Below are 24,539 nucleotides of genomic sequence, written 5' to 3'. Positions count from 1 at the left end.
TTTCATGCTTCTCAAAAAGAAGCCATCACTGTGCCCATCAAGGTGTAGTGAGTGGGTGGCGAATGTGCAGGACACGAACGTTTGTGGACCGTCTGCTGTATCACAGACACTGGACCATACACCAAGTGTCATAATCAAGGGAATACAACTTTTACATGCGTGGTCCATGCTGTCTACAAAACCAAGTTCTTGGCAAAACAGCAGTTAATGGAAGAGAAATGTTACTGGTTTTCCCCAGTATGATGATGGAATTATTCAATAATTATTTTTTGAGCTCCCATACTCCTCTAGACACAAAAATGAATAAGATGCATTTCTACCCTCAAATGCCTTCATTTCAATCTTGCAAGACAGTGATGAGCCACAGGTGAGGGAAGCCCAGAGAAGAGCCTACCTATTGGCCTGAGAGCATTAAGGAGAGACCATCACACACGTGGTTTCAAATCGAAGGGACACTGAGAGTCCTCCCTGTGTCTGGAAGAGTCTGTAAGGGCTCAGATGTGTTTTCTGCAACATTTCTCAGAAGTTTCTTCCCAGGAAACAGAATCATGGTTCTTCTAGGTCTTTGGTGGTGCCACACCTCCCATGTACTTTGCCCTTATTTGCCAGGAAGCATCTCAGGCAAGGAGAAACACAGCCCGAATCAAGGGAAAGGGCCTTCAGCATGAGGATGCAAAGCGCCAGGTGTCCCACCACCTGCTCAGGGGTTGCCTTGCTGGCAAAGAATACGAAGGAGCGTTCTTCTTTACATTATTCATGGAATTTACAAGACAAGCTGCTTAGGATTCTTTCTTGTCTGAAAGCTAAACATGTTTCTAAAATAAGCACTAGCTGTGTATTGGCCTAGGAAATTGACAGGAATTTTCAATCAGGTGCAAAACCATCTCATACTACTGAAGCTTAAACCTTTTTTAATCCTCACCAGTCAATATCTTTGTAGACACCTGGATGGAACACAAAAAAAGCTGGAACACACACTAAAATCAGAGCCCTTCCCAGGACAAACTGAGAAGCTTTCTATCAACAAATATTAAAAATGCTGCCATTGTCTTCATTACCCCTAGAGGCCAGGGGGATTTAGAATGTAAATACCTTCTAATAGGATCGACTACAATTTCTACATGAGAAAGGTAGCCTTTCTCCATAAAGCAGTGTTATTTTGCTTTTCCTGCAAATGCACCATCTTCCAGATTGTCAGAGACGTCTGCTTCTAAAACGGTGCCTGGGACTTCCCTAGTGGTGCAGTGGTTAAGAACCTGCCTGCCAATGCCAGGGACACAGGTTTGATCCCTGGTCCGGAAAGATCCCACATGCCGCGAAGCAACTAAGCGCATGCGCCACAACTACTGCGTCTGTGCTCTAGAGCCCGTGAGCCACAACTACTGCGCCTGTGCTCTAGAGCCCGTGAGCCACAACTACTGAGCCCACGCACCGCAGCTACTAAAGTCCGCACACCTAGGGCCCCTGCTCTGCAACAAGAGAAGCCACTGCAATGAGAAGCCCACACACCACAATGAAGAGTAGCCCCCACTTGCTGCAACTAGAGAAAGCCCACATGCATTAAGACCCAACGCAGCCAAAATAAATAAAATTTAAAAAAAATAGAAAATAAGAAAGTAAAAAATAAAACGGTGCCTGAAATTGAATTAGCCCTGAAAGACCAAAGCTAAAGGCCTGGAAGAAAAGTGATGACTCGCACTTCCCAGCTTCCCAAGACCCTACAGTCCAAGAAGTTCCCAAAGCAAACTCACAAAGGAAGAAGCTTGGCCTACAGGGATGTTCTGGCCACTGTGGAAGACCAAGAACACATCGCTGGTCATCACTAAGGGGGTCTGGGCTGGTGAGTCCCAGGCCCACCAGCCCCGAGGAAGCACCTTCCCCGACATGGTCCGGGTCAAGACATGCACCAGATGGAGAAGGGGCTACACCGACTACGCCAGGGATACATACACCACCTGTATCAGCTCCTCTGCAATGGTGATGTCTGACACTAAGTCAGCAAAACCAGGTCACACTGACCCAGCCCAAATATCCTATTTTCCCACAGTAAAAGACAAAGGACAAGTCACCCACCACCCAGTGGAATAGTTAAAACTTTGGAAAAATTTTCCCATAAAACAAATGTCTTTAGGGGGTGATAGGAAGACAGAGGAAGAGACAGACATTTTTTCCTTTAGTGGAAGTTCTGAAATATTGAGGCAACTTGGATTGCATTTTTTTTTTTTTTTTTTTTTTTGGCACATGGGCTTAGTTGCTCCGCGGCATGTGGGATCTTCCTGGAGCTGGGATCGAACCCATGACCTCTGCATTGGCAGGTGGATTCTTAACCACTGCGCCACCTAGGAAGCCCTTGGATTGCATTTTTATTGCCACTTCCAGGCAAAATCCTTTTGAGATTTCTTGTTCTGCATGGGTTTACCCCACATTTCTACAAGTGAACACTTCTAGGGCAGTCACATCATACTGTCTTAATCCCATAACCCCCAAACCCCAAGTGTTTGATGAAGTCTGAGTAAGTGAAAGTTAAGTAGGTCTTTTCCTTGAGTAAATCAGTTCCCTTGCCTTACAACTCCCTGGAGAGTAGAAATCAGCCAAGGTCAGGAGAGTGAGTCTGCCTGGGAAGAGATGATTTCATTGGTTGGGACTTTATGGGGCTTGTGTGTTTTATATGGCAAATACTTTTGCTATCCTTTTGCAAGGAGGGGAAAAACAAAACAAAAACTCCATCCCTGGCAGGGATCTTGAGTCACACAATCTGGGAAGGGAATGTAGCTAAAGTCCAACCTCATTTCCCTACTGTCTGGAGTCTCAACGGCAATTTAGTGCTGGGGGATGAACAGGATTTACATCCAAGAGGCCTCCATTCCAAAGTGTGGGGCTCTCTTCAAATGGCTCACTCACCCTGGTCATTCCACGACGGAGGGAACAGACACTGGAGCAAGGGAAGACCTTGAGTGAATTCACGCCACACTGCGCTGGACAGTCTCTCCATTGACAAGGCTCCTAAGAGCACCTGACCCAAAACTCTTTGAAGACAACACTGTAGGTTTCTGTCTTCTTTCCATCCAAGGTTATCTGTCTCACATCTACAATAGGAATGAAAAGCTCTATCTACCCTTATAGAATCATAAGGTGAAATAAGATAATTCATGTAACACATTTGTTAGAGGCATGGCAATGAGAACTCTTATTTACTACAGGCTTCTAGGTGGCAGGAACAATGTAGGATATGATTTGCACAATGTCTAACTCTGCACTACATATAGATAAAGCTTTAATAAATGCTTGTGATGAGTGGTTTTTTTTTTTAAATTAAGAGTGAGGGAACATGTTACTAAACTACAAAAATTAAAGCAGTGTGGCAGTGATACGTGAATGGACAAACAGATCAATGGAAAAAACTAGAGTGTATGGAATAGGCCCTAGTATATACAGTGATTTAGTTTATGAAAAAGACATTGAGAAAGATAGGTTATTGAAAAACACTGCTGGTACAACAGGGTAGCCATCTGGAAAAATATACAATTAGAACCCTATGTCATACCTTGTGATGAATTTCAAATTGTTCAAAAACTTAAAACATGAAAAATAAGATCACAAAAGTACTAGAAGAATGCATGGCTGGTGGGAATGTAAAATGTTACAGTCACTTTGAAAAACTGACTGGCAGGTCCTCAAATAATTAAACACAAAGTTACCACATAACCTAGAAATTCTACTCCTAGGTATATACCCAAGAGAAACAAAAAAGTATCATAAAAACTTAATTACAAATACTTAGAGCAACATTATTCATAACAGCCAAAAAGTGGGAACAACACAAATGTCCATCAATGGGTGAATGGATACATGAGGTGTGTTATATCTATACACAGACATACAATGGAATATTATTTGGTCATAAAAAGGAATGAAGTACTGATAACGTGCTACAACCTGGACTGAACCTTGAAAACGTTACGCCAAGTTAAAGAAGCCAATTCCAAGAGTCTACATATTATGTGATTCTATTTATATGAGAGTCCAGACTAGGAAAGTAGATTAGTAGTTGCTTAGGGCTGGGGGGGGGAGGGAGAGAATGAAGGATAAGGGGGTGACAGCTGAAGGATAAGGGGGTGACAGCTAAAGGGTAAGGGGTCTTTTTTTTTTGAGGTGATGAAATGTTCTAAAATTGACTGTGATGAAGGGTGCACATATCTGTGAATATACCACAAAAAAAAAAAAAAACCACTGAATTGTACACTTTAAATGGTAAATTGTATGGTATCCAAATGATATTTTGAGGAGGCTGTTTAAAAAAAAAAAAAAAAAAAAAAAAAGGAAAAAGACTTTGTAAAGTAGAATTTTAGGGAAAGACTTTCTAAGTACAAGCAAAACCCAGAGCCATAAAAGGTGATAAATTTGACCACACACATACAAAAAAAATTCTACTTTAGAAAAATAAATATAAAAGCAAGTCAAAAGACAAGAAACTGGGCAGGGAGGTAGGGGGTGCAAATTTGCAGTTCATATTCAAAGAGTTAATTTCCTCATGATATAAAAAGTGCCTACGAAATTAAAAGACCAACAACCCAAGAGAAAAATGAGTACACACATACAAATGGCTTTTAAACATATGAAAGGATGTTCAACTTCCCTTATAATGAAAGAGAGATACCATACAGAGATACCTTTGGCCATGCTGATAGGCAAAGATGAAAAAGTGTAATAATAGGCTGTGTTGATGAGGGTGTAGGAAAACAGATCCTCTGACACTTTGCTGATGAGAGCAAAAAGGACACAACTTCCCAAGAAAGCATTTATCCAATCAAATTGTAAATGCATATATCTTTTGACCCAGCAATTTTGCTTCTGAGATTTTATTCTGAGATGAGATCCTTCGTGTGTGTGAAATGACCTGCATGCAAGGAAATTCACGGTGGCATTGTTTGTTATAGCAAAGGATTGGGAAAAACTTAAAGGCTCAACAGTGATATAAATTATGTGATCTCCACATGAAGGAAATACACAGCAGCATGACAAAGAAATCAGCAGATCAATCAGGAATGAGTTCCAAGAAACATCCTCAACTTAAATAAAAAGGTGAATAGCGGGTATGCTCCATCTGGGGAAGATGGGGACACTATACCTACACGGCTGCTTATATATGCACCCCTCCCCCCCTTTTTTTTTGAAGGATCTATAAACTGGGCCAGTGCTTGCTTCCAGCAAAGGAAAGTGAGTGAACAGGGGTATGAGAGAGGAGTACTTTTTACTGGACTCTTTTGCTTTTTAAAACTATAACAAGGGGGTTGGAAATAAGGAGAGAAAAAAGGACAGGGATGAGGGGAGGGGAAAAGGAGGGAGGGCAGGACAGGAGGAAAGGAAAGAAAGAGGGAGGGGAGGGACAGTTACAATTACTGCAGAGAGGAAGAAAAATATTTGGTCGAATATTTCCTTGACAGATATTATCACAGAGTGGAATTCTAGGGATTTTCACATTATAAATTTCTGCTACATATGTGTATTTAATAACAAGCATGTATGACTTTCGCCATTAAAAAAAAAAGTAAAATTATTACATTGAACGTACAGAGTGAAATAACAGTTTGAAATGTGTAGCTGTTGTTTACACTCTTTTGAATTATTTAAAGTAACTCCATAAGAAAAAAATGAAAAGAAAAAGAAAAAGAGGAAGAAAAACTGAGTTTGCCCAGTTGGGTCCTTTTATGGAGCTGGGAAAGCTGACCTTTTATCTCTGTCCTGGCAAGTCAGTGGAGACACAAGCACAGAGAGGGAGACTGGAAGCCAAACTTGGTGGAAGCGGTCTTGTGGACGCCCAGCCTGAGACTGGCGGCACTGTGGTATCTACTCTCAGCCCCAAGAAGTCTTCACTGGCTCTACCCAACTCTCCACCTCATCTTCTTTTTCTCCATCATCCCTTCTGATCTGGTTACAGAAAGAAGCAGACAGATTCAGGGGAGGAACCAGGGCCAAGTTCAAGGGCTCTAGCCCTTCATCTCTCTTAGCCTTCAGTCCCTCTAGAGGAACATCCTCTGCCCTAGAAGGACAAGACCCTCCAAAACTCTACGGTCCTTTAAGAACTGCAGAGGGCTTTGCAAATGTGTCAAGGGGGAGGGCCATCATCCCATAAGTCACCTTCTAGAAGGCAATATTTGAGAGGTGGAATCAGTCACTCTGATTATTCAGGGCCTTTCTCAGTAGCCATGAATCCCATCCTTTTCTCTGTTTCTTGCAGCCTCCAGCCTCTCTATCTCCATGGCTGTGTGCAGCCTTCCTTGCTGAATCAATGGCATCTTGTCTGTGGTCTTGACCCAGCTCCAAGTGATGAACCAACTTCATTGGGAGCGTCTGCTGAGGGCTCTCTGAGAAGGGCCATTGTTCCCCCCACACTTGTCCAAAGCCTCCATTTAGGGACGGCTGTGAGCGAGGATGGAGGACATTCATCACCAGGAACATTTGCCAGCAAATGAGAGACAGCTGTTGGGCTCAAAGGGCATGTGGCTGAATGTTGCCTGCGGTGACATTTATTTTTCCAAATGAGAATATCCTCACTTATCTTTTCTTCTTCCAGTGGGGGAAATGCTCACGTTCCCCCTTACCTGTCAGAATCCATGACCATCCCACTAATCACACAGCGTGCAAAGCATCATGGGAGCACATGAGCAAACAAAGCCTCCCGCCCAGAGAGTGCCTACCCTGCACACACACCTGCTTCCAGGCCCATGGGGAGGAGCGGCCGGGTCAGGCAAGCCATGCCCTATGGGTAGGGACGGTGCCTTGCCTCTCTTGACCCTCCACGTGCCCACAGCAGTGCTGGGTCCACACACTCAGCAGGGACGCATGAAGGCTGGTTGAAAGAGGCAGAAGGGAAACTGTACAGAAACTCCTGGGAATGACCAGGAACAAAGCGAATGCCTGCTTATGTGCCAAACACTCTGCTGTACATTTTAGGGGCTATAAAGCTAGCTGTGGGGACAAGGCGGGGATGCGAGGCACAGAGCCCCACATACGCCAGCCCAGGGAAGCGCTGATTGCGTCCCACGTGGAGCCTGAGCAGCTGGAGCCAGATGTGATCAATGGAAGCTGGCTTCCCGAGGCAGGGGCGGTGATGAGGTGGGTGTGAGTGGGAAGGGAGGAGGGACGGGAGCACACATTCCCTGTTGTAAAGAACAGCAGAAACACAGGTCTGGCCGGGCCAGCTGAGGATACAACAGGGAGACAGGACACCCGGAAGCCAGGCGCACAGAGAAGCCTTTTAGGGAAGGCTGTTTCATCAGCCAGGGCTCTCCTCAGAGACAGCTAAGCCTCCGCTGTGAGCAATGTTGGGGAATCCTCATCCCCACCCCAAAGGGAGACACCAGCTGGGAGACTCAACGCCCCATTAACATCAGATTCAAGAAGTGTGGCTGTCAATCAGGGTTGAAGCCAGCTGAGGATGGAGATCATGTAGAGCTTGATCAAGCTACATCAAGAAGCAGAATGTACTCTAGGGTCCCACAGAGCTGGGTCTGGATCCTGCCAGCTTGGCTGTGAGCTTTTGCTTGGGCTGCCTCTGCCCCAACGGCTGGCTTCAATTTCCTCCATCCACAGAATAAGGATAATAATGTTTACTGCAGGATGCCTGCCTCCCTGCCCCCATGCCCAGTCCTGATTCTGCAGGCCTGGAATAAGATGAAAGTGTCCAAAGGAAAAGCTCTGGGAAGTCTTTTATTAACATTCTCAGCTCAGCCTAACTCAGGGGCACACGTCTCTGCATTCCAGGGGACCTCCCCCCAGAGCAAAGCAATGCCAAGAATGTCACTGAAAGATTCTTAGATGCTTTTCCTACCTGAACCCTACCAGGTATGCAGCACCCCCACCCCCACCCCGGCCAAGGAGGCTACAGGTACCTGGTAGAGGGTGAGAGTAGGTATATCACATTCTCACTACCACCTCCTGGTAGGATGTAGGGATTAAGTGAGATGGTGAGAACAACATGCCCAGGGCGGAGAGGCCACTGCTGAGCCTATGAATATAGCCACTACCAGATGTGGACAGAAAGCCTTGTACTTGGCGGAGAGTCTGAAAACTCATCTGCCAGTAGAAACAGCTTCCTCGTCACTAGATGTGTGACAGTTAAGTGTAAAGGCTCAGGCTCTCAGTTACCCCGTGGAGAAAACAGTGACCTTAAGATTTCTGACACGTCTCACCGGGATATTCATGAAAGTTAAAGATGGAGCGTATATTGAAATAAGAAGTAAAAGATATGGGTATTATTATTTTTTCATAATCACTATAATCACTCTTAATGCTCCACTTAATATCAAGAAGGCAGCAGCAGCTGCAGAATAAGGAAGGTGAAGACAGTCAGGGTTGATGGCTGGAAGGGCTCCCCCTCCAGAGAGAGGCAGTGCTGCAAGTCAGGAGAGGTCAGATGCATGTGTCCCAGGCAGCCCAGCCCTACCCAGGCAGCAGCTGCAGGAGGCCAGGGCTTCCCTGGGTCCAGCAGGACTCCACTGCCAGGCCAGGGAGCAGCAACCTGGAATGAGCAGGCACAGTGCACCCAGCAGCAATGTGGCTCTGAACAGATGCTCCCGTGGGGTTGCAATGGGTATCCAGGCCATGGGGCACTGGACCCGTGACTGCAGAGAGCTTATCACCCTCCTCATCTTGCAGATGGGCACTAGGCACAGAAGGGCCCACTGCCTGCAGGACTGAAATGAACTTCACCAGCCTGACCGACTCTCTTACTGAGACTTCACGGCTGACCACGATCCCACGTCTCACTGCCCATCTCAGTAGCCAGTCTCAAACCTGTTCCCACCGTAACCAAGAAAGCCCACCTTCTGGCCAGGGTTGAGAACTCGTCAGGAACAATTAGCGACCCTAAGGAAGTACCATGGACTTCTCTTTGCTCGCCATGCAAATCCCAGTCCAGCACTGAAATAATCACCTTTCATACACATTCAGTGCTTTTCAGTTTTCAGAACACTTTCACGCACGATTTCATTCATCTCCCCAACAAGCCTGGGATAGGAGTAGGGCAGTGATCATGACACATGGGGAACACTGAGGCGGGGTGACAGGGGACTAAATGAGGCACAATGTTCTCGCGCTACCTGGTTCAGAAACAGGAAACAGCTCTTTTACAGGCATCAGCTTGCCCCGCCCCCACACAGCCTTACTGGCCACATTACTGAAAGCAAAGAAAGGTTTTAGGCATCCGCATAAACACAGCAGATTCACGGCACACAGAGCCCAGCGTCTTGTTTCACCACCACCTACCACCCAGAACTAGCATTTTGGGGCTCCAACCATGTGCTGAACCTACCCCCGTAAGTATTAATAAACAAGATTTTACTCAATCCTCACTAAACCTCTAAGGAAGGGGGGAACCAGCCCCTTTCAAATGAAGAAACTGAGGCTGAGAGAGGGCAAGTAACCGCTCGACGTTGCAAATATCCAAGCTGGATACAAACCAGGTCGGCATAGACGGATGATCTCAGGACCTTTGCACCTGCTGCTGTCTCTGCCTGGAACACCCAACCCTGGTTCTCCATGCAGCAGGCTTCTCCTCTTCATTTAGATCTCAACCCAGACATCATCTCAGAGAGTCTCTGTGACCACCCTGGCTGATGTTGGGGCTGCTCCCTTCCCCTGCCCCTGCCAACTTCTCTCAAATCACAGTTTTTCATATGATGTACTACTACCTGAAGGTATCCTTTCTTAGAACGGTACCTGCTTCCTCATGGCCTGCTCTCTTCCTCTAGAATGGAAGCTCCATTAGGACGGGAGCCCCATTAAAACGGTGCCCAGCTTCATCTCACCACCCAGATGACACCTGGACAAGATGAAATTCAAAAAATCCTATGGTGTGAATACCTGGAAATTCACTATTACAAAGGGCTATTTACACCCATCAGCAAGTTCATTACAAAGTCACAAACCCTTCTAACTGGAAAGGACCCTGGGGCTGACGCTTGAACTTGAGAAGAGAAATGCAGATCTATGTTGTTCCAAAACTGAGGTATACACACTCCTGTGGACCCAGAAATGGGGAATGGAGGTCCAGAGACAGAGGGCAGAAACGGAATGTGGTCAGTAAATGGACAGGTCAGATGAAGATCAGCTAGAAGAAAAAGACATCACTGCATGAGAAAGAAGAGTGGGAAAACAATCAAACCAGCAGAGCCAAAATCAGGGATTTTTCCATTTTCTGAAAACCTTAAGCTTTAGTTCTTGGCTTCTACACACATTTGGATCTGCTGTCCCCCCTGCCCCAGCTGAGCCACACCCGAAAGAGTCAGGTCTTTGGCCCATGATCACAAGACCCCAGACAGCTCCAGGTTCTGCCTCCTGGGCCTAGGCAGCCTCGCAGAGCACACACTGGGCACAGCAGGAGCGGGCGGTGGCCTCCCTGGTCCAAATGGCTCTTTACCACACACACCTTTGAATCGCAAAAAGACTTTAAAAAAAAAAAAGGGAAAATAAGTATATGTCAAGTAGAAACAGAGATGGAACAAAAAATGTTAGGGTCCAGCTCTGTCCAGATCGAACAGACCCCGGCTCCGTTTGTGGGAGAAGCCATTGCTTGTTTGGATGCCGTGGTTTTGAGAGAATATTCCATCTCCTGCTGGAGGGAAGCACAAATGAACTGCTGTGCAAAGTCTAGCAGCTTCCTATCCAATCAATCCGATACTGGAAAAATCCAATTCCAATGCCTCTGACTTAATCTGTAAACCTTCGGCCATCAGCTCTCGGCTGTGACCTCTATGTACTTATTAACAATCTGAAGCCAAAGACGACACCAGGTGCTCAGAGTAGCTGGAGGTGACTGAAAAATAACGCAACTATTAAAAGCCAGCTCTACCATCCCAGGCTTATGGGGGGGGCGGGGGGCGGCGGTTACAGCATCCCCTCCCCTCATGATCACCGCAGGCTGCTAATCAGGGCTACAGCTCTGCAAAAAGCATTAGCTAATTTAGTGTGAATTGTAAGGGTGGTCTCTTACCACAACCTCACCGGCAGAGTCTCCAACAGCCCAGCAATTAACAAGAAAGTGGCCTCCCCATTAACTTCCCCATGGCCTGCGGCGGGGGTGGGGGGTTGGGGGGCCGGCGGGGGGGTGGAGGGGGCGTGGCTGTGGGGAGATGAGTGCCCGCCCCACCCCCACCCCTCCACAGCGTACTGCTTGTGCTTCTGGTGTTGCCATCACTATGCCAAGTTCTGCTTCAAGTCAGATTTGCAGGCTTCCGGCATCAACAGCAGACTATAAACAAACTCTTACAAATTCCCTTTCAGGCCTGTATCCCATCCCCTGCTACCAACAGAGATGATGGTCTTTCCAGGACGCACCTTTTTGTTTGTATGCGTTTCTGCTCAATGCATACTGCTTTATGAATTTTTAATGGCCTGAAATGCAATTGTCAAATGTGCTCTTCTGCTCCCTACCTTTCAGTCAGCACTACGTTTTAAAGAACCCTCTATGTTTCTGGACGGACATCTAATCCATTGCTTCTACTGCTGCATAATTTTCTAGAATGTGCGTCTGCTGTCATCGCTCACCTAGACACCAAGACCACTTCCCGCTCTCCACCACCACAAATAACGCTGCAAAGATTATTTTCAAACCTGCCCAGAGTGGACCCATGCAGAAAGCTCTGAGTGTTCTAAGAACACCTGGCCTCCTGCAGCCCCTCACTTCCGCCCGCCTACTGGGCGGTTGTTTTGGCTGGTTTGGCTCTGAAGACTAAAGGAGCTTTTCTTCAGGTGCTTGTTAGTGTTTTGGAGGCTCCTTCACCTGTAAACTCCCATTCACAACCTTTATTCACCTGCATTTCTACTGAGATTTCTGCCTTTTTCTGGCTGATTTACAGGAGTTTCTTGCATATTCTAAATGTTAATCCCTTGAAGCTTTTAGACAGTGTAAATCTCTCTCTCCTTTCTGCCAGCTGCCTATTCCCTTTGTCCAGCAATCCCAATAATGAACAGAAGCCCTTAACTTTGATGCAGACTCAGAAAACTTGAGGACAGCAACCATTTCTCAATCACACGATCCTATACATGAGCACTGACAACACACCACCCGTGGAGTTAGATGCTATGGACACAGAGAGGAATAATGGCTGTTGACCCTTGAGCTTTCAGCCTCCTGGGAACATAGGCTTTCCATCAACTGTAACATGGACTCAATGACCATGGCCGTGGAGGGTCATGCAAGGTGCAGTGAGGGGTTAAAGGCTTCAGTGGGTCAAAGTCAAGGCTGAGTGAGCTTTGACAGATAAGCCTGGCAGGCAACCCTGAGGGGTTTAACATTCCAGGTTAAAGGAACAGCATTTGCGAAAGCCCAATTTGGGGAAACCCAAGGAATCCAGTATAGCTGGGGTATAGAATAAAGTGTGAAATAGCCACAGAGGCTGGACGAGTAGGCATGGGCCACTGCAAGAGGAACTCAGATTTTTTCCAGCGCCGTACAAGGGGAGAGCACATCTCCCTGCTCTCCCCACAGCCACTGGCATATTGCCTTAGACACTGCCTGCACTCAAGGAAGGGGGCCTGGTTCAGGGACCCTAAGAAATGTGGGCTCACCTTAGCCATGTAGCAAGGTATTGAAGTCTCAGGGAAACCTAAAGACAGAATATTCTAGAAAGAAAAGGTCCATGAGCATCCGAGTTCAACTACCAAGGTGGATAAGAGACACCCACTGGACAGGTCTGGATTGTCCTGAATAAAAGGAAGACTTTCCTCCTTGGTCTCAGCTGGAAGCTGCTCCGGCTGCTGCTCTTGCCTTGGTGAAAGTTCTCAGCCACAAAATTCCCCAACTGCCAAGTGCTCTTGTGCCGGAAATGTACCGAATAAAGTCATTAGTGACACAGAGGAATCTTACCCAAGACCGCACCAGGATCTCTGCCAGCCAACTGTTTCCTCCTGAATCTAAACCATTTTCACACTCAGTAATGGTAATGTTTTAAGAAAGGAAAAAAAAAAAAAAAAAAAAAAGCCATTTGTAGAAAACATTTTGCTCCAAGCGATGTGACTGGCCTTGTTTCTTCCAGCCAGAGAAGAAATCCATATGCACAGACACATGGCAGACAAGGATGAAGGCAGAGAGCAGGGCTGTGCAAGATGCAGTGAGGGCTTGAAGGCTTGGGGTGGAGGGGGGTGGGCCCAAGGTCAAGGTGTCAAGGCTAAGTGAGCCTTGACGAATAAGCATGGCATCTGGACGTCAGTCCATCCCAGCAGAACACATCCTCTCTGAATTCTCACTTTCTCTCTTCCAAGCTGCCTCAACCTCCCCAGGGCAGAAAAATAAATCTTGTTGTAGGACACCAACCTTTTTTTTTTTTTTTTTTTTACAATAAACTATATATTTAGAGTGTACAATTTGGTATCCCAATCTCCCAATTCACTCTGTAGGACACCAATCTTATCCTTTAAGGGCCTTAGGTAAATAGCTTTAGGAAATTCCAAGAAAATGGAGCTGATTGTCACTGACACCTCTTCTCCAAGACAGACAGACAGACAGACAGACACACACACACACACACACACACATCCCAATCATGTCTGATGTCCGTGAAGTGAATGAGTTTATCAGCTTCTTTTCCCTTCACTGGGGCTCCACCTGCCAGGTATGTTAAGGGCTGCAAGGATGCAAAGGGGGGGAAGCCAGACCCCCAACAGCGGTGCCCCCCATGTCCCCCAACCAACCAAAGGCATTTTCTAACACGGTCCCTGCAACCACTTCTGCTGAGATGACTTCCAAGTCTATTGCTAGGCCCAGGGAGCTAACGAAGTGCCCACAGCCGCCTACACACTTTAGAGGCCTCCTACTTAAGACAAGAGGCTTCCTGCCTGCTAGCGGCCACGCCCAGGGCCAGCTGTACTGGAGAAAGGAGGCTTAAACAGACCTGAAACTTGCCTGGAGAGTGGGCCCCACATCCTCACACAGAGGATGCGGGCCTCTCTGTCTGCTGCTTGGTCAACAGCATCATGTCGCTGCCTCCCTGCAGACTTGAGAGCACAGGGGGCCCTTACCTCGGGTCAGAGAGGCAAAAACCCCACTCACTCACGCATTGGAGCCCCTCCCCCAGTCTCTTTCAGTCGTAAGTGGAGACCTGGGGGGTGGGGACACTGGAGAGAGTCATGCTTCCAAAGGATTTGATCTCAATGCAACAGACTAAATTCTCCCTCGGAAAACAAAACGACCTTTCCCACTCTCAAGGGAACCACTGCGCGGAGAGCCAGGGGCGACACCTGGATCCCATAACTCTCGGAGATTTGCTCCCAGCCTGAGCTGTTTACAGTTACATACACCAAACCAGCATGGGATGGGCGGGAGATGGACGCTTGCCCACGGGGAAGCCGGGAGGTCAATGGGAAAAAATTATTTGAGTCAACGTTGAGCCTTCATGTTGGAACATTTATCCAAACTGTGGCGATGTTCTCATGCTCCCCCTGTGCGGATGCCAGGCCCTCCTCTGACGCTCATTTCCAGGGAGCCTGGGATGGCAGTGGGAGGAGCCCCGCCCAAGGCTGAGACTGTTCCTTCCACCCCTCGGAGGTTAGCAGGTCACAGGGCCATTTAAGGACCCACAGAGAGAGGGTGAGAACTCTCCCGGGAATCCTAGTCTCCACGATGAGTCACAGTAACCTGCCCTGGGTCGGGTGGGATGGCTGGCAAGGTTTCAGGGTGAGCACGTGAGGGTCGGGGAAGGTGGCCTTCTTTGCAGCAGGCAGGGTGGAGCGACATTTTCTAGGGCCTGATGAAGCAGCAGGGCCTGTGCCCAGGAGGGGTCCTGCAGCACCTAACACACACTCACACTTGCCTGTGATGATTTTGTCCTCGAGCCAACCTGCTGTGGCGCGGTCTAACGTTCAGGACATCTGGGACGTTGCTGACTTAAACCAGAGAAAGGCTCTCACTGTCTCCCGTGAGACACGCGTCTCACCCCAGCTCAGATCCCTGCAGTGGCTCTCTCAGGAGACCCTCAAGGGCTTCAGACACCTGGAGCTGTCACCTCGCACTAGACAACCACGCTGGACCATCATACACCCCATGACCCTCAGCCACAACTCCAGCAATACCGGCCACAGAGACCCCATCTCCAAAACACGCTGAAAGACACGTGATCCAAACAGGCCAGGACTGTCGTGGGCCAGCCGCACTGCGTCAGGCACTGGAGCGGTAGGCGTGAGGTTGTTTGATACGTGCTGCTTCTGCCCCAGCTCTGCCACATCACCACCCTTTATTCCCTTCCACTTGTGCAGGAGACGGCCAAGCAGAGAAGCCACAGGGTGTCTCTGTTAATGGAAGTACCTAGTGGTGGTGTCCATCCTCATTTCTTCAAAGAAAGTGCCAGAAAGGGGTGCCACAAAAAGCCTGACAATGCCAAGGGCAGGAGGGTGGTGACCACCTCGGGCTCATAAGAAGTCTGGGATTGTAAATGAGAATATCTGCCCCTAAGGAGACCCAAGAGCACGATGATGAGGATGAGATGCCCCCAGCAAAATCCTTCACCCAAGAGGTCCCAGCCCTGATATCAGAGACACCCAGCACCCTCGGAGTTCCTTCCCAAAGGCCCGTATTTGAATTTTAGTAAATCAGCTCAATATGTTCTAGGACTGTGGGTATTAAATAAAAGAAGTCAGTGAACTCTCCAAACAATAACCTCATTCAACACAGTCTTTTTTTTCTCCCCTCATCTGGGGACTTGAATACAGTTAACATGAATAAATCCTGTTGTGTAAAAACTGGGAGAGAAGTAAAGGGGGGGCAGTGGAGGATGGAAGGAAATGGCAGGATTCCCACTTGCTGGTCTAAGAGGAAGGCTGACAGTCCCCGGAACCCCAAAATGCCAGTGTGCCAGGGTAGCCTGGGGAGATGCTGGCAACAGTTTGCAGTCCAGGTAAGGAAGTATCTGGAATTTCCCACCCATGCACTCCCAGCTTCTCCTCGGCAGCCCTCAAACTAGTACTCACGCTTGTATTCAACCTAGAAGTGGGTCCTTGGGCTGCTCCAAAACTGGCCCTTCCAAGGTGGACCAGACACAAGCCAGGCCTGACCCTGCATCAGGGAAGATTCACTGCAAATATGCACTAAAAATATTTTCTGCCTCTTCACCACCCCCCACCACTGTCCCCTAGCATAGCTGAGACAATTAGGACTAAGGACTGCAATTGTTCTATTATTCTGCTATTATTCAGCATTCCTTCCTCAATACCCCAAGAACAGGTGAAACAGTGCTGGCTTTGTGGGTAACGAGTGTCCTGGACACATTTATGATTAAGAAGAGTTGCATATGTGAAACTCTCCTGTGTAATTTGTGGCTGAACGTCATCTGGGCCCATACAGTCCTCATGGACGAAAGTTCTGCAGCCTTCCAACCCACTGTACTTAATGAAAATGAGAAGACACAGAGCCAGCTACCCGGGTCATAGAGCCAAACACAGTTCACCTGAAGCACAAGCCAGTTCGACTTGGGGTTTGAGTTTCTAAGAGATGGGAACCACTGAGCTCTTCAGATTCCATTAGGACCACCAGAATGATACTTCCTCATCCTCGCAGGATTCTACATCCCCTCTCCTGGACTAGTGAGCAAGGGCTGGTGCTGCTTGTGCATCACCAGGCTTTTCCCTGTGTGGAAACAAGAGGGCTGATCCCTTACCTCACATGGGACGAGGTGCAGTATTTTGCTACATCATGCATTCTACCCCCTCAAAATCGATCCTAGCTAGCATAGACACACAGGACGGCCAAAAACAGAAGGTCAGCCAGGAAATAACTACGGTGCAGACTTGGGTACTCAAATCCAATTCAATACCTTTATTGGTGAAAACAAAAAGAAAAAACAAACAACAAAAAAATTTGCAGCAGAAGAGCTGCCAAAGTCAATACATTAGATCCACCTGTGTAGCAGAAGAGTTCCCAGGGTAGGAACCTGAAACTAACGCGTCAATATTCCATGACCCTCCTGGGCACATCTGCTGCCTGGGTTTTAGGAGACCTGCTTTTCCTTTTCTCTAAATAGAGGGAGAGCTTCCACCATCACCCTGTTTGTGCCTCACAGACAAGTCTCTTGCATTTAGGATACCATCGCAGAGTCATTTAGTTTTGTACCAAAACTCTTCGCCCCCTCCTGTTGCACCTCCAGAGGCTGCAGGCATGGCCACACCAAGATCTCAGATTCTATTTACAACCTATGATGGCCAGCCACATGCTCGGTGGATTCTTCATCTTATACCACAGTGTCACAAATGGCTAGGGTTTGTTTTAAAGTCAGCTTTCTGGAGGTATAATTTACACAAAGGAAAAAAAAATTGCTCTGTTGACTGAACAGTTCTAGAACTGTGTAACCCACCACCACTATAAAGATTCAAAAAATGAAGATTTCTATCATTCTAGAAACTTCCCTCTTGCCCTTTTGTGGTGAACCCCTTGTCCCAGCCCTAGCAACTACTGACCTGTTTTCCTTTCTGACAGTTTTGCCCTGTCCAGAAAGTCACATAAATGGAATCATGCAATGTATAGGCTTTTCGAGTCTGGCTTCTCTCACTTAGGATACTGGTGTGTATCACCTGTGGTTAGTTACGAACTGCTAGTTTTTGAGCTTTGGACTTTTGCTTTCTTGTCAAAGAGATGAAACAATTGGCTTTGCCGTGGAGTAACCACATGTTTGACTTAGAGCCTTTTAATAAAGCTGAGGCCTGGGAACAAGGTGACCCACCATCTCAGGTCTGCCCAGGACTCAGGGATTTCCTGGGACTTGGCACTTTCAGTGGCAAAACCAGGCAAGTCCCGGACAAACTGGGACAGCTGGTCACCCTCCTTGGGAAAGCCACCTCCAGGGGCAGGAATGCACATGGCCCCGCTCCGATTCCTTGTGGGAGCACAGGCTGCTCTCTCAGCACTAACAGCTAACCATCTTCCCTCCGTTTAATCAGGAGCGGAAGCCCAGTCTGCAATCTGCTGGGGCAGAGCGCACCACACTCAACAGGCCTGCTGCTGTCTTTGAAGTCCCTGGGAGGGGCTCAAGGAAGTGCAAGGAGAACTCAGGGGTCTGTTTAGGAAATAACGGAGCAGGGCTTCTGTTGGTGTCGGTGCCCCTCCCTGCTCCTCCCTGGTATTTAAGGCCCACAGGGAGAGAAGATGAAAATACACTGGGCTCATCTGGTTTTGCACCAGTGCAGTATGGCCCAGGGTAACGCAAGCTCCGACTTTTTCTATGCATTCTCCCTACTCCTCCCTCTCAATGGAGTTTTTCATCAATTTGTTTTGAAATCAACTAGGGAGAAGGGGGAGAGCCAAGTGACAGAAAATTAGTAAAAAGCTTGAAGTTCTTGTTAGAATGTAAGGGTCTCTCTTACATAAACTCACTGAGACAGCAGAGAAATTCCTTGCCCAGCTCCTTTCCAGCTGACCTCAAGGGGATTAAACAGATGCTCTGAGAAGCTAGGTTGCCTGGGAACAGGCTGAGCATCCCCAGCTCAGAGCTCCCAACAGCTCTGAAAAGCATGCGATGGGCACAGCTGGTGCCCAAATTAACTGCGAGGAACCAGCCATCCCCCCCCCCCCCGCCCAAGAAGGTAGGAACTGGTTGGGTCAGAACCACATCGCAGAGGTTTTGGGGTATCTTGCTCCCCTGAATTAATATAACGTTGCCCCTCACAAGTACAGCACCGTAGCTCTTACAAGTTATTCCACCAAGCAGCAGTTAGTAATCATTACCCTCACTCATACAGATGAGGAGACAAGGCCCAGAGAGATTAAGTGACTTGCCCAAGGTCGCACAGCGAGTTAGTGGCAAAGGCCAGATTAGAACCCTGAGCCCCGGAGTGCCCAGGCTGGCGCCCAGCTCCACCAGATCCCTCAGCCCCAGGCCAGAGCATGGGCAGAGCCAGGTCTGCGCCCTCGGGAGCCCTGGAGGCCGGGTGAGCTGCTGCAGGGGCACAGGCAGGCTGATACTCACAAGCAGAAACCTGCAGCATCCTTCGCTGTACCAGCAGACAGCAACAGCCCTGTGCTGGAACAGACAGAAACAAGGCTCAAGTCGGGAAGGCCAAGGGCGGCCACGGTGGGCTTGCATCTCCACCTCTGCAATCTGGCTCTGAGATTATGTCTCATCTCCCTCTGTGACCCAGAGATGCCCCTGAGGGCCGGAACTTAGGAGAGGAGGCCCTCCTGTTGCCTGCAATTCATTCCTTCATTCCTGCCCCCATCATGTCCCAGGCACTTACTGTGTGCCGGGCAGTGCACTAGGAGCTGAGGGGGACGGATCCTTGGAGGAGAAAGACATCCCTGTCTCGAAGGGGCTTCAGGGTAGACAGACATAGAGGCAGATAATGATAAGACAATGTGACTTTAATTCAAGAAACAGTTTTTGAGCACTTATGATACGCTACACCCCAAATTGTGGGGGGACACACAGTAATTCAGGGGAGGCTTCATGGAAGAGGAGGCTGTGGGCCACGTCCTGAAGACAGAGGAGTTTCGCTGAGTGGCGAATCCCTTCCTGGATAAAAGTATACTGATAAGGAATAAGCCTGAAATTGCTCTAAGCACGTCTTTCTAAATAAGCCCTTGCTGTTATTAGAACAGGAATCTACCCTTTAGAAACTCAGTTCTCAGGGCTCTCTTATCTTTGTTCTGACTTTCTGGGCTGTTGCTTCATCTCTTTCGGCCTCAGCGGACCTCTCTCTCAAAGGAGAGCGATAATCCCGCGTTGCAGAGAGTGGCTCCGGAGACACGTTCACACAAAGGTCCCTGAGAAACAAATTCCTCACGTGGCCGGTGGCATTCTCTTTCCCACCAAGGCTGCCGCTCACCACTCTCAACAGGAAATTGCTTTTATTTACAAGAATCACAATCCTAAACTGACATTTGTTGGGCTGCCCACATTCCCTCCCTCACTGTCCCCCCCTCCTCAGGACACATCCTCCCTCCAGAGATTCCTCAGTGACCACAGAGCACTGAAGAGTGCTCGGAAAACAGGATAGGCAAATGCTGGAGGTTGTCTTCTAGAAGGGGAAACTGAGGCCTGGAGAGCTCAGTGACTCACCGACCGAGCAGTGTTTACATAAATTTGTAAACACCCAAGGATGGGATCCCGGTTCCCAAGCTGCTGCCTCTTCCTTGCACCCTGACTGTTCTCCCTTCCGTTTCAGCCTAGGCTCTGAACAGACATGCCCTCCTCCCTTGGCTTGGGGAACGTCTCCCTTCTCTGGATGACAGAAGTCTTTAGAGAAACATTTCCCATCATTAAAGGGATTTGGAAGAAAACTGGCACAGCTTCCTCAGCTTTGAAGCTCCTTGGCCCCTCCTGGCCCTTTAATGGTGCCTGGAACAAGCCCAGTTCCCAGAGCTCCCGCCCCTTCAGAAGAGGGGAAGGGCCCAGAGCAGAATTCTCCCACCCCTCCTGGCCTTTCAGCACCAAAGGTGACCTCTCAGAAATTGTTTCAGACCATTACATTGCCAAAGCATCAAGGGCTCCCACACAAAGAGCTTCAAAGTCAGGAGGGCTTGGGGTCAAGAAAAACCATGAGCAAACCCTGAGCTCAGGATTTGGAAGCATCACATTGGAGACTGTTTTTCAGTAGCTTTCCCACAGCCTTTTAAAGCCCATAATAGCTTCAGGTGAATTACATTAGATTTCTGCGGGTATCACGAGATTTGGTGAAACCACATCATGTGAGTATGGGGGGGGGGGGTACCTGTTTCACTCCACACTTGCTCTTAATTTTCCAAGTGAGGAAGATGTTATACAATTATCTTTTTTCAATGGTTCTTATCATTGGCTACACATTGGAATCACCTGGAGAGCTTCAAAAACCACAACGCTTAAGCCAAACCGTTAGACCAATTAAATCAGAATGTCTTGGGTGGGGTCTATGCATCCATATTGTTTAAAGCTCCCTGGATGTTTCCCATATGTGTCTGAAGTTAAAACCTTTAAGTAGAACTTCAACTGGGAAAACCTGAGCTCCTAGACATGGAAAAACAACAAATTCAGATGATTCTTCTGCAGGTGAAATGAATATTATCAATCTGTTCATCTCTTTTAATTAGTTTTCCATTTTTGGACCTTCCCTGACCACAGATCTCATGATTCCTACATAAGCTTTCAAGTATTTTTACTGGCTTGACTCTTCACAGCTCATCTCTACCTTCCAATGCCCTAGAACTAAGTGCCCACTCCAGGGAATCAGGTGATACTATTCAGAAACCAAAGAACACAGGAAAAGAATGATATGCTTTCAACTAATACTGTGATCCAAATTAAAGTGACTATCTCAACCTTGTATGTTTGGATCCAAGTGTGATGCAATGTCAGGAAGCTTTGGCATGGACTCTCAAGTACAATCCACAGATAGTAGGTCAGTCACATTTGGCCCTGGACACACTCACCAGCTGGAAGAGCAGCAGGAACCAGAATCCTTGACTACATGGTGTGAGTTCAGCCAGTGGGCTCACACACACTGATACAAGGATGCCTTTATGAGATACATAAATACGTAAACACCCAAGGATGGGAACCATCTCAAGGTACCCCCGTAGGACTTACCACAGCTTAGACAACACCAAAGAGATTCACATACAAGATACGGCAACTCTACCATCACTTTCTAGGACAACTCTTATAAAAGCTCCACCTCTCCGGGGAAGACAACCCCCACCTACTCCCTCCACCACCACCTTGTCTTAGCTTAAGAGAATCATGGCTATCTAGCAGAATGGCGTACATGGGATGAGGAGAAAGCCTGGAAATGTTTTTGCATTACACACAGAGTGATATTCCAACCACTCTCTACCTCCAGACACTCCTCTACATCTTACAAAACAATGGAAAATCAGCCCAGAGCCTAAAAATGGAAGATGTTTTGGAGATGCACAATATGTGACATGCAGGCTGGGGAACATGGAAAACAATTTCTCCTACATCAACTGATTTGTGAGATTTACAAATGAGAGAAAACATTTTGAGAATCTGGAGGTGGTGACAAGGCATTCTACCTACTTGGGAAGAGAGAGAGCTCAAAATTGGGAATTTAGAAACATACAGGAGGCATTTAAATAACAAATTTTAAAAGATACTAGTTAGAGTTGCACTGGTTAATGGAAGATTGGGTCCAACGTGCTTAATTTTGCACAGATCAACTTTTCAAGTCAATGACTGTTCAAAGTACAACTCAGCTTCTCCAGTGAATGGGGAATTCTACATTCCTGGTGAGGCAGGGTGGGGGATCCCCAAATTCCTCAACTGAAATGTCTAGTAAATATATTAGCAGCACTGATTAGTGAAACTTGGAGATTTTTCTCCAGAGTCAAACACTAAAAGATGAGTTGGATTGGCCTCTGCAATCCGGATAATTCTCAAACATATTCGCTTATCACTTGCTGAGCTTGATTTACTGCAAAATGAGGAGGCAGATACATGTGTTACCAAAAACAAACACTCTGAACTGGAAACTAAACTTCCTTCCCTGGGCAAAAACCTCTTAGTGATCTTTGAGGATGGGAGGATTTTTAAACTCCCAAGAGAAAAAGATAACTAAGAGGACCTTCTCAGGTTAAAGGCCAAGTCAAAAGCTATTAACAAAAGCCTTCTGATAATAACTGGGCATTTGGAAAGATGACCCAAAATGTCATCATTTGCCCTAACTCAGCAAGATTAATATACTGATTTGAGAAAGTAGCTTGTAACCTGGACCTTCAATCAGGAGGTAACACAATTCAGGAAGGGCAGGCTCTGAGCAGGAAGGGGCCTTCAGGGAGGCAACGCAAGTCTCCAATTCCCTGTGAGGGTCCCTCCCAAAGGGTGGAGGGGCCCCAGTGGGGCAGGGAGTAGCAAACTGCCATTGTAGAAGGAGAGGGGCTGTGGCTTCCTCAAGTGTTCTGAGACTACAGAAGGACACATTCAGTCATTCAGGCTCAGAACTGACGTGATCTCAGCAGAATTTGAGACAAAAAACCACCGGGTTAGAAATGTGCCAGAGGCTCTAGGGAGGGTTCACAGGAAAAAAAAAAAAAAAAAAAAACCCAGAAGATTGCCAATTAATTTAACTTTCTCCCCAGCTGGCTTCTGTGCTCTTGGCAAAGACCCTTCCCTTACACGTGAAGCCCTGCCTAAGATTTAGGTCTTTCACCCGCAGCTGTAACCAGGTGACCCAGATGAGAAAAAAACAAGCAGAAAAATCAAAAGATACAACTAGTTTAGGGAATCAAAGCTGAGCTCTAAAAGTTTGTCATTTCCGAAATGAGAAACCACTGGGAGTGAGATTCCTTGGGAATCTGAGCGTTCTCCTTTATTACTCTCTCCCAGGGGAAAATAAATATAGAAACAGTATTTCCTTTTGCAGGTTTGGCAGAAAGACGTCCAAGACGAGAAAGTGCAAGAAGCTTCCCCAAAGGTGGCGGGGGGTCCTAGTAGCTTCACGCTTAAGGGGCAGCTCTTTAACTCCTTTTCCAAAAGATGTGCAACCCGAGGCTTCTAGACTCCAGCCCCGCGACTCAGCACGGGTGCGAGCCGGGCACATCCAGTACAACCCGGGCCGGCCGACCAGCCGGCCGGCCCGCCCACCAGGGTTTGGCCGAGATCCCCGGCCCAGGCCAACCCAAAATTTGCCCAGCTGCGCTTCAGCTAAGCCCTTGGGCTAAGACGCGCTCCACCTGCCGGGTACCCAGCTCGGCCCCCAATCCCTGCACCCCGCCCTTGCTTGGGGGTGAGGCAGCGGAGAAGGGCTCAGAGAGAGAGAGTTACCGGAGCAGCCGCACGATTGGGGTGGCCCGACCAAGCCAGGAGCGGAGCTGCGCGCCCACCCCACCCTACCCTACCGCCCAAGCGCATCCCCTCGCAGGCTCTTTCTCGAGGTTTGCAAGAAACCCTCTGCTCCGGCCGGCGCCCTCTGGAGAAACCTTTGCCCCCCAAGCAGCCCCGCACTGTTCCGATCTCATTCGGGAACTGCTCGGCCTCCGGCATCTTTCCGGGGCGACCGGGGCTTAGAGGGTGGGTCTCCAAGCGCAACGCCAGGTCCTCCAACAGGTGAGAAGCCTCTCCACGCCGACCCCAGCCCTCCGCGCCCGGGAGGATCAAAGCGCCCGGGCCGCAGCCGCCACCTAGGAGTCCGCTCTACCCGCCCGCGGCGCCGCTGTGGCCCGGGTCTTCGGCCCAGATCCGGGCTGGGCGGGGGCAGCTGTCCTGGCTCACCTGAGCCCCGGCGGGACGCGAGGCGCACCTGGTGACGCCCCCGCTACCCCCGGCCTCGCCTTCCGGCGCCGCGCGGGGCGGGAAGGGCTTGGGGGCGCGCCGCCCCGGGACCCGCGTCCTCACCTTTGAACCGCTCCATCGGGGCCGCAGCGTGCGCTCCTCGCGGCTCGGCTCCGGCGCTGCGCTCTCGGAGCTCGGCTCCGCGCCCAGGGCCGCCGCGCTGGCCCCTCCCCGTGAGGTCACGCTCGCGGCCGGACCTCCTGGCGCGGCCGCCGCGCCCGGGGCCCCCGGACCCGGTCCCCGCCCGGCGCGCCGCCCCCGCCGGGGAACTCCGCGGCCGACCCCGGCGGACCG

At 48.6% G+C, this 24,539-nt stretch overlaps 1 protein-coding gene across 6 annotated transcripts in view; it reads right to left on the bottom strand.

The window, feature by feature from the left end:
* AFAP1L2 (actin filament associated protein 1 like 2) overlaps window positions 1-24,539 on the bottom strand; it is a 117,546-nt gene that overhangs the window by 72,306 nt on the left and 20,701 nt on the right. Inside the window, exon 1 of one of the 6 annotated variants that reach the window (XM_057735240.1) lies at window positions 24,309-24,470. The exons of the other annotated variants lie outside the window; for them this stretch is intronic. Coding sequence (XP_057591223.1) covers window positions 24,309-24,324 — 16 coding nt within the window. The 5' untranslated portion in view covers window positions 24,325-24,470. Of the gene's footprint in view, window positions 1-24,308; window positions 24,471-24,539 lie in introns of those variants that run through there. 6 annotated transcript variants of the gene reach the window in all.

This window comes from Hippopotamus amphibius, chromosome 5, assembly GCF_030028045.1.
Source record: "Hippopotamus amphibius kiboko isolate mHipAmp2 chromosome 5, mHipAmp2.hap2, whole genome shotgun sequence".
Lineage (NCBI taxonomy): Eukaryota > Metazoa > Chordata > Mammalia > Artiodactyla > Hippopotamidae > Hippopotamus > Hippopotamus amphibius.
Note: the sequence above shows the minus strand (reverse complement) of the source record. Positions and strands in the feature narration are given on the sequence as shown.